The 10,231-nt window shown below is 43.9% G+C and overlaps 1 protein-coding gene across 2 annotated transcripts in view; it reads right to left on the bottom strand.

The window, feature by feature from the left end:
* Positions 1–10,231, bottom strand: part of akap12b (A kinase (PRKA) anchor protein 12b) — a 45,055-nt gene that overhangs the window by 2,740 nt on the left and 32,084 nt on the right. Inside the window, exons 1-2 of one of the 2 annotated variants that reach the window (XM_008397694.2) lie at positions 8,270–8,531; positions 997–5,046 (exon numbers count right to left, since the gene is read on the bottom strand). In XM_008397694.2, the coding sequence (XP_008395916.1) occupies positions 1,001–5,046; positions 8,270–8,294 (4,071 nt within the window). In that variant the 5' untranslated portion in view covers positions 8,295–8,531 and the 3' untranslated portion in view covers positions 997–1,000. Of the gene's footprint in view, positions 1–996; positions 5,047–8,269; positions 8,532–10,231 lie in introns of those variants that run through there. The other variant, XM_008397692.2, reaches the window with a different exon arrangement.

Here is a 10,231-nt window from a genome sequence, read left to right as displayed (position 1 = left end):
CGATTACCTTCAGCTAATTTGGATTATTACTAAATGAAATGTTCACTGCAGATAAAACGAATACAAGATAAGACATAAAATAACACACAATATTAAAACTGGAAAATGACAACGAATACTTTATATTTATATACACTGCAAAAAAAACCTCACTACTCCCCTTACAAAATTTTTTGAATTAAGTTTTTGATCCAGTTAATTTTTAATAGTAGAAATCTACAACAATGTTGTCTCATGGAACTATAAACTCCTACTCTCGTTTACAGTGTTTTCATTTTAATGCTTCACTGGAGCCCACATTTTTCCTGTTCTCCTTTTTCCTCTTAGTGCAGGCTTTGGAAATAAACCAGCATGTCAGAATAATAAATATGAAGCAAATGATTCATTGGTCATGTCAGCTAACCTCAGTCTGCATCTCTACTGCATTACTGCAAAATAAACTATCTGCCAGCCGTCAGCCCCGCTAGCAGATAGTCAGAAAAGCAGATAGGCTTTTCTTGACACTAGACATATAAGACTTGTAGGTGAAGTCAAAACTGGGGAAAGATAAACAACTTCTGTTCTTTGAAGCTTTGTAATCAAACCTTACAAATGCTGACTTCGACATGGGTTCTGGACTCCATACTGAGCCGGTGATAGAAGAAAAACAGGAGGAGAGAGCAGAGGAATCATAATCAGCCTTTCAGCACAAGTTCATCTGCCCCTCACACACACCGCTTCCCTTTAAGACCCGAGCCCACAAAGACGGGGGTCAATGGCGGCATTCCTGCTTTGATATCAAAGGTACCCTGGTTACTCAAAGCCTGAACAAAAGCTTTTTCATCTAGTTGGTGTGCAAATCCCCTCCCTACTTTCTAATAAAAGTAGGACCCATTGATGTAAAAAAAGAAAAACACCATTTGATAAGCCAACAAAAGAATCCATGTTTTTTCCCCCCCAACATTATTTAGTAAAAGGATTTGCTTTAAATAAAAAGATATACTTTTGTAGTCTTACCTGCTCATGATGCTGCTGTGATCTCTGTAGCCACAGGCTCGATCTCCTTCACAGCCTCTTCAATCACCTCGATCACTTGCGCCATCACCTCCGCACACTTTGCTGATGGTTTTTGCTCCAACTGGCTTTCTTCTGCGTCCAAGCATTGACTGGCAGCAGCAGCAGCTTCAGCAGTACTGGACTCCTGAGGTTCTTCCGTCAGGTCTGGGAGTTTGTTTTGTCTTGAAGGATTCTCAGTTGTTGCACTGGTGTTTGAACTCTCGCCATCCAGCATCTCCACGGTTTCTACTTTCACGGGCTGCTCTTCAACCTCGTCGGCCGATTGCAGGACCACCTGTGTCGGCATGTGGGTCTCGACCGCCTTTTTCTCCTCTGAAGGGGCCTCCGACTTGTTCCCATTCTTGGCGGTTTCTTTCACTTCTCCCTCCTGATCTTTTTCACTTTCTTCAACATCTTCGCCTTTGATCTCTGTTACTTCTTCCTCAATGACAGCATCTTCACTTACTTGTACTTCCACGGCTTTCTTCAAGTCCTTTTTGGGTTCCTCCTCCTCCTCATTGTTATCCTCTTTAATGTTTTCTGTGATCTCTATTGGGACAGTCTCTATGACCTCCATGGCAACACATAAGGGCTGAGGGGATTTTTGGACTGGTCTCTCATAGACGTCAGGAACAGGGGTGTCAGTGATGATAACTTGGTCAGCTGTGACGCTGGTCTCACCCTCTGTGGTCGCTGTTGCCTGGACCGGTGTTGCGAAGGTTGCTGTTGGCTTTTTGGGTTGTGGAGCATCTTCTAAAACTTTATCTACAGCCTCCTTGATGACAGTTTTTGCAATGACCGCACTCCGAGTCTCGATCTCTGTGTTCTTCTTGGCCTCATTTGGAGCAACAAGCAACACTGTCTCAGTGATTACAGCACTTTCCTCACTTGGCACAACAACAGGGAGAGCAATTTCAGCCACCTCTATGTTTTGATTTCCTCCGGCCACCTCTTCTACATCCACCGCACTCTCCTTGGACTCCACAGTTACCTCAGAGACCTCTACACTCTGGATGCACACAACCGTTTCGGGAATAAGCTCTATAGCACTGACCACAGTTTTAGGGGAGTTCTCCGTCTGTGTTGTGGGCTGAATGACCTCAGAGGTCTCTGTGCTGACAGCTCCAAGCTTCTCAATCTCAGGTTCGTAGCTCTCACTGGCCACGTCAATCTCTGCAACTTCACTCAATTTGACTGCAAGAGGCTCAAGCTCCAGAGTTTGGACTTTGTTAACATGAGCCTGGAGCACAGAATCTTCTGAAACAGCAGCTTCTTCTGGTTCTAAAGGCTTCTCCTCAGCCACCATTTCAACATCAGTAGCATGACCAACAGGTACCAAGTCTTCTAATGTAGGCTCCACAGGCTCCTCCATAGCAACTTCAGCAATCTGCTTTGTCACAAGACCGGTACAAAGAGCCGAGGCCTCACCTTGTGCATGTTTCTCCAGGAGGGCAATGGTTACAGGCTTGGCGTTTTCCGTTTCTGGGTCACTATCGGTTTTTTCAGAAGCCTTTTCGAGAGGAACATCTTCCAGAGTCACAGATGTCTGGATGGGGATTTCAGTGATCTGAGCCTCAATAGCACCAATGATTTCTTCTGCATTGTTCTGCCTGGGACCCTGTGGAACAGGGGAGGTCGCCGCAGCTGGAGCTGGAGTAATAGGCTTCACCTCGGCGGTGGACAGTCTACGTCCTGTGCGACCTAGACCTTTAGGAGGAGCAACCAGGTCTTCGGTTTCATCCTCTGCAATGTCAGTGTCGACAGATTTAGGTGTAGCAGCATTTTCCGCCTCCTCTGGAATATCACTCAGCTGATCATGTTGGTCTTCTGCACCTTCAATGCTGGCTGGAATCCATGACGGTGCTCTATCCTCAGCAGACACTTTACTCTGGACTGTAGCTGCTTCTTTCGGTGCTTCCTGTGCTACTTCAGCTTGGTCGTCATACTCTGAGAGAGGAACCACAGCTGGGGTGTCAGAGTCCTCCTCGCCTGAGCCCTGGTCTGCAGATGGTTGCTTTTCTTCCACCTTCTTCTTGCGTCCAGGGAAGAGCTTCCTCAAAGAGAAAGAGGACTCTTCTTTTTGTGTTTCAGTGTCTTGCTGGGCTTGGTCAGCAGCCCCGTCTGGCTTCTCCTCACTTTTGGGCTTATTTTTGGACATAACCAAGCGTTTCAGTGTGCTCCAGGGTGACTCTCGCACAGGAGGTGCACTTACTGGCTCGGGTGCAGAAGCCACTTCTTCATTTTCAGGATTTTGGGAAGCATCAGTGGCATCCTCATTTTTTTCCTCTTCTTTCATGTCTTCTTCTTCTGCTGCTGTTGCTCCTGTCGTCTCCTCTTCAGCTTTGGTCTCCTCATCATCAGAGTCAGAGGTCTTCCTTGTCCTCTTTTTAGGTCCACCCATGCACATCAGAGCCTCCCAGGATACAGAGGTGTCCATTTTCTTCTTGGTCTCCTCAGTGCTACTGGTCAGTTTCTCTGTGTTTTCAGTTTTTGGCTCTTCCTCTGGACCCTTGTCTTCTTTCCCCTCTTCCTCCTCAGCACCTTTTTCTGCCAGTGGAGTGCTCTCGGATGAGGACAGAGTGGCAGTCTTAGCTGGTTTGTCACTTGTGCCTTCATCTTCACTATCAGAAGACCTTTTGGCGTGCTTCTTGGGGGTTACTAGTTTTCTAAAGGAGGCAATGACACTGTCCTTTTTCTTCTCACCATCAGATGCAACTTCCCCTTCGGTCTCTTGGCTGGACTCGAGTTGGTTTGCCTCTGCAGCCACAGGATGCTCTCCTGAGGCCTCTGGAGACGAGGGCCCGCTGTCAACTTTAGCAGCCTCTTCGGACTCAGCGGAAGTCTGGGGATGTTCTGTCCCTTGCTCCCCAGACTCTGTGAGCTTCGACTCTGACGCTTTCTTGTTCTTTTGTCTCTTAGTTGAGAGTTTCTTCAGGCCGGCTCCAGTGAAGAGCTTCTTCAAGGGGCTTCCGTGGGACTTGGACTTCTCCTGTGATGACTGCAGCTCAGTCTCTGCACTCACCTCAGCTGGAGCCTTCTCGTCTGCACTCGCTTCAGCCTTTTGGTCTTCATGCTTGCTCTGATCAGTTGTGCTTTCAGTTGGAGTTGTAACCTCTTGGGTGGCATCTGATTTCGCCTCCTCCTGGGTGCTCGGAGCTTCGTGCTTGGATTCAGGTTCAGATTTCGCCTCCGCAGGAGTTTCTGCTGTCTGCTCTTTAGTTTCCTCCTCTGTTACAACAGCCTCTTCTTTGGTTCCCTCCTCTGACACGACATTCTCCTCCTTCACTGACTGCTCTGCCACGTCTCTCTCCTCCTTCTCCTCAGCAGTGGATTCTTCTGATTTAGCCGTTTCCTCTTTTTCAGCAGCCTCCTTTTCCTCCTCTTCCTTCGTCTTCCTGATGCTGGATTTTTTTCTCAAGTTTGAGAAGAGTCCCACGAAGAAGAGCTTTCTGAAGGGGGACATACCAGTCTCCTTGGGTGGAGGTGTGATCTCTGCTTCCTTCTCTGCTTTTTCTTCCTTGACTTCTTCATCAGCGGCCTCGGCAGCAGCGCCTTCAGGTTGAGCATTGGTGGATTCATCTTTGTCTGTTTTGTTAGCGGTCTCTCCCTCGGGGGTAGATGCTTCTATCTGGGCCTTATTTTCGTCAGATGGGGTTTTCTCTTCAGCTGCAGCGTCCTCCTTGTCCTTTGCAGGTCCTTCGGTTGAGTTGATCTCCTCTTCTTTGTCTTTGACCGTTAGAAGCGTCACAGGGTCCGTCTCGTCACTTTTGTCCTTCTTAAGGGTGAACTTCAAGCCCACGATGGTGAAAATCTTCTTGAAGCCGACCTCACCTGCATCGTCTGTCTTCTCCTCTGCTACCTTCTCTTCAACAGCGGAGATATCATTTGCGCTTGGTGACTCTTTTTCCATTTTCTCGCCGTTTACATGAGGAGTCCCATCAGCCGGGGCAGTTTCTGTACTCTCTGGAGCCTCTTCCTTCTGACCCAGTGGCACACCATCTGGCTGGCCAACTGTAACGACAAGAAAAGAAAGGGCTTTTTGTAAGACTTTGATCAAATTTCTCAATTTAGTTTATTACTTGACTATGTGTGCACTTTTGTGCCGTAGAAAGCTTCCTAATGAAATCCCCATGATGTCCATATAAAGCTATCATCTGTAACCTTCATTTAATGATGAGGAAATCAAATCACTTGCAGAGTCAGAATAACTTGCTCTATATTTCATATAAAGTTTTAAGTAAAAAAAGGTATTTGTAAAGATCCTAACCTCCTGGTAGCTATTCGTTGGTATAACTTTGCTATGTGCAAATGGGAAAAAGCATAAGGGCATCAGTACAGATAAATAATACACATACTCAATTGTAATGGTACACTAATGCATGCTAATGCAGTTTTTAGATTGCTAGGCTACTCTGAGATGTGTTGGGGCTTCATTGTGGCGCTTTTAAGGTCCAGACAGAGACACTTATCTCACTGAAGGCATTCCTCTGCAGCTGAACACATGTTGGGCAAATGTTGCAATAATAGCTGAGATAGCAGACATAAACCACACGTTCAACATGTCGGTCTGTCAGTGTTTTGACAAATGTAGGCGTTTTGCCGATGGGAGCAGCGGGGCTGCCGGAGGCTCCTCAGATCTTACTACAGTCTGGGAAATTTCACGTTTAAAATCCCTGGGGTCTCTAAAAAAAAAAATTCCTAGAATGATTTATGCTCAAGGAGTCGGGTTGCAGGATTACACACAGAGCATCTAAGCTGCTGTTTAAACCAAGCTCATCATGGGAAATAATCCGCCAGTTAATGAAGCCAACTTGAGTATTACATTAGCGGTTGCATAATAAATTTCTTGGGTTTTTTTGTCTTTACAAAGAAATTTATGCTAAAATTATATTTGATAAACTGAAATATAATTATTTTTGTAGTGCTTCAATTCGGTTCTTGGTCATTTCCAACTGAACTCATCTGGTTAGTAAATCTCTATAATTTAGATGTTGTCGTTCCACACAAAAATGTTAAACTGCACATCGGCCTACGTCCCTTTTTTCTCAATTATAGGCATAGACGGCGTACCAAGAATATTTTAACTTTCAAATGCTGAAAATGTTTGCCTGGGCAACAAAAGATGAATGTTTTTTTTTTCTTTTTAAACACTCTTAATTTATCTACTAAAAGTATAATGAAGAACATTCCGGACTTTTCTGCCTTAAGAGGAATGCAAATTATGCCCAACCCTAACATTTTTTTTAAGATGAGCTCAATGTAGTGTGAGTTTAAATAGCAAGGGACTTCAAGAATGTTTGTTTCCTTTTTTTAGTTAAACTGTGTCCTGCCTCTACCCATGTACTATTCAAATTAAACAATGCAACACCCTCCCACCCCCCTTTCAGTATCCCTCCTTAAAATAAGTCCCAATCCCCTTGACCCAAATTCCACCACAGCAGGATGGAAGGGGTCCCACCCCCCCTTCCCAAACCAGACACAAGCATACAAAAACACAATACCCTCCAAGTCCTCCGTGGCCCCTGGAAAATAAAGGAAGGGGGGGTGGTCGACCTTTTTGTTATCAAAAATGGCTACAGTTAGCAGGAAGTTTAAATTGTTGAGTTTGACTGTGTTACTGCAGGAAAAGGATTCAAGTGACAATAAAAGTTGTGCAGCTTTTTCTCTTACATGTATGATACTTTTTATTTATTTATTTTTTTATTACTACTAATCTAATCTAAATTCATACATTCACACCAGCTCATCTGAGCTGTTTTCAATCAGGCCCCAGAACAGAAAATGTTATTAAAGAAGAGCATGGGAGGGGTCACACTGTAAGTAAGCCACTTCTTTGTGTACCTACATCGTCAATAAAACAGGAACCATGCTGATTTTACAGACTGCTGGCATCTTCTCCATCTTTTTGATGTCTTTCTTCTTCCTCAACCAACCGTCAAAGTCCTGGGAGTGTAAATATTTGGCGGAGGAGGACGAGCAAAGGCCGGGAAGAATCCAAAGTTAAGCTGGACGGAAGAGGGGATGAGGGCGTAGCATATTCCTGACACTCGCCATCATATTTGGGATGCTTATCTCAGCAGGACACAGATCCTCGTGTGTGAGGGTGATATTAAATATCAGAGCTGCAGCCAATGACCGATTGTTGTTGTAAATCTACTGAGGTCTGCGCTGAAGTCAGGTTGTGTTTCTGTTGGGGCTTCTGTTGCATGACTAGTTTGGAGGTCGCCTCTATCTGCAAGGGCGGGGGCAAGAGACTGTATACAAATGCATGCAAATACTTTAGTCTGGGTCTGGAGTTTTAAAACAATAGCAGTCCGTTAAAAACAGGGCAAGGAGACGTCGTCACCCTCCCCCAACGGGGACGATACTTAACACCCCCCCCCATACACACACACTAACATCTTTAAAGGTGTGGTCAGAGCATCTCTGTTTGTGCAGAGGGGGGAGGACAGCAACAGTTATTATCCACTCAAATAAAACAACATCGTACTAAACCGGAGAGTTTCTAATTTATCGTGATGCAATCCTGCTCTATTTAAACCACCCAGTTGACTTAAGATGAAGAAAACTGGGAAAGATAACATGTTTTGGCATGCAATCAATTCCAGACACCTCTCTCTCTCTCTCTCTTTCTCTCTCTCTCTTTCTCTCTCTCTTTCCCACTCTCTCTCTCTTTCTCTCTCTCCTTACACAGCCTCCGTGAGTAAATATCCCCACCGGGAGTTAGAGTCCCACTAATCTAATAAAACACCTCACATCATGGGATGCAGTGTGTTGGCCAAGATCTGTACAATAATAAAAAAAGAAAATCAAAGATGGACATTTGACGGACGTTTTTCCACTGCACAGTTTGAAACATGTTTAAGATGTTCTCACTGATTCAGGATAATAAATTCAGAGATTATTGCTGGGAAATGTGTTTGCAAAGTTAAGTAGAGCAGATTTTCGTTTTTTACATTGTGATGTTCTGCGGTAATCTAGGCAAAGCTTTCTCCAACTGAGATCACTCATCCATGCCAAAACATCCAGAAACCACAACGCAAACTAACCACACCCTTAGTGCAACAATGCTTTTGGCAACCACTCACTTACACGAGGAAAACACACTTGAATGAGTCCCGTTACATTCAAATCAAATGAATGGATACAGATTTACAACATAAACAGTTTGACTTCATTCTGACTTTGACAGACACAAAAAGCAACAGTTTCAGACATAAAAAGCTCTTCTTACCTGTTAAAGTAATTGTTCCAAGCATTGGGAGAAGCCAGAAGAAAAGCAAGCCCCCCCAAAAAAGAAGCAACAACTTAAGATTTTGATAACTGAAGAAGAAAGACAAAAAAATCACAAGTAAGCTCTAGCAGTCTACAATATTTCTTCCCTTCTCTTCACACTTTGTAAAAAGTAAGCCTTCCCTCCTGTGTGTGCCTCTGAGGGCTTGAGTTGTTTCTTCTCACTTCCAGCGCTCCTCAGTCAGTCAGCAGAATGAAGTGAACAGAGGTCTCCACACACATTTCAACAGACTGACACACATGTCATGGTTAGGACCACCCCTGCCTCCCCCTTTCTTTTCTTCCCACCTCCCCTTGCCTCTCTTCAGCTGTTCTGAATGAACACCCCCCTCCCACCCCCAGCGCCTCCTCCCTGTCCCCACTCATCCCTCCATCCTCCTCTTTCTCCTCTCCACTCCCTCAGAACTCATCGTCCAGCAACGTCCGACGCGCGTCATGTGATGTTTCAATTTAGCCTTCACTACTGACAGCCTGAAAGTATCAATAATGTGCCAAAAGTATAAAAATCTGAAAAGTGTGGCATGGATTTTGCTACATTTACTGCTGCAAAATCTTTTGCGGTGTGATGCTTTCACCAGCTTTGCCCATCTAGAAACTGACTATTAATTTAAGTTGAATTTAGAGTCTCTATGAAGAGCTCATTAAGTCTTTAGATTCTCAGTTGGTTTTGGGTCTGGACTTTGACTGGACCATTTAAACACATGAATATAGTTTCATTTAAATAGTCACCATGTCTCTGGCTGTATGTTTATGATTATAGTTCACAAGATGAACTGAGTTACATACAGACTTATGTTTTAAAGCCTTTATTTCAGTAAAGTATGACAATTTTCAGCTTATAGCTCAAGAAAAGATAACATTTAAGATTAGAATATTACATTAGGTCAATAAACAACATTAATATAGACATGTGGGTTTTGTAAAAATTGTCTAATTTCTACTTGAAGGTTCAAAATGCACTTTTAATTAGAGAAATAAGCTTTGTTGCAGCATTTGCTCATTTATGGAATGACAGTGTTTATGTTTAAAATGTTTGTACATTGAGAACAAAGTGGAAGTCAATTTTTTTGTTTCTGTGCAACAAACTTGGCAAAAAAAATAAGCTTATTCTGATTCCAGCTTCTGAAGTCAGGATTTAACTGGAACCCCACAGCATGATTCTGCCACCACCATGTTTTTACCACAGATGAAAAAATGTTAATCATCTTAAAATTGAATAAAATTGATCCCTTTAACTCTCACATCTTTATACATTTTCAGGTTTGGAAAAACTGAAAGCATCTTTTAAGCAGCTGTTTTTTTCAGAGAAGGCTGGTTTTTATCCTATTCGTTCTTTTTTGGGGGGATTTAAAAAAAAAAAATCAGTCCTAAATACAGGTTCTCTCTGTCTTTCCTATAAAAGGAGGCGTCCAGCCTCCTTTTATGGCTCATGGCTCATGTCAAAAGTCCTGCAGGAATGCTGATTGAGGTAACCCAGAGTGAACTTCAGCACTTTATATGAACACTAATCTCCCAGCTGGCTTTTGTTCAGCTTCTAAAGCCTAATAGAAAAGGCACAAAACTTGTCCTTGAACATGATTATTCATATCCAGATCCTCAACTTAAATCCTGAACCGGGAGTGCCGCCAAATCTCCGCACGGCTCCTGATGTTTGAATGTTAATAGGGGCCCCTCTCGATTGCGCCAATGCAGACACGTTTACCTCAGCTTCTGTCTGCGGTGGGAGAGAGACCAGAAGGAATGCATTTAATTCCTCAGGTAAATACCGGGCGTGCAATCAGATCTGTCACACTTCTGCATTGTCCCACAAGAATGTGTGAATTCCAGACAGAGAGCTCCCAACCGAGTGATAACAGCGGCGATCGAGAAGCTTTAAAGTCTGACATCACCCCCTACCCCCCTC

Source organism: Poecilia reticulata, linkage group LG21, assembly GCF_000633615.1.
Source record: "Poecilia reticulata strain Guanapo linkage group LG21, Guppy_female_1.0+MT, whole genome shotgun sequence".
NCBI lineage: Eukaryota > Metazoa > Chordata > Actinopteri > Cyprinodontiformes > Poeciliidae > Poecilia > Poecilia reticulata.
This window is presented reverse-complemented; position numbering and strand designations above follow the sequence as displayed.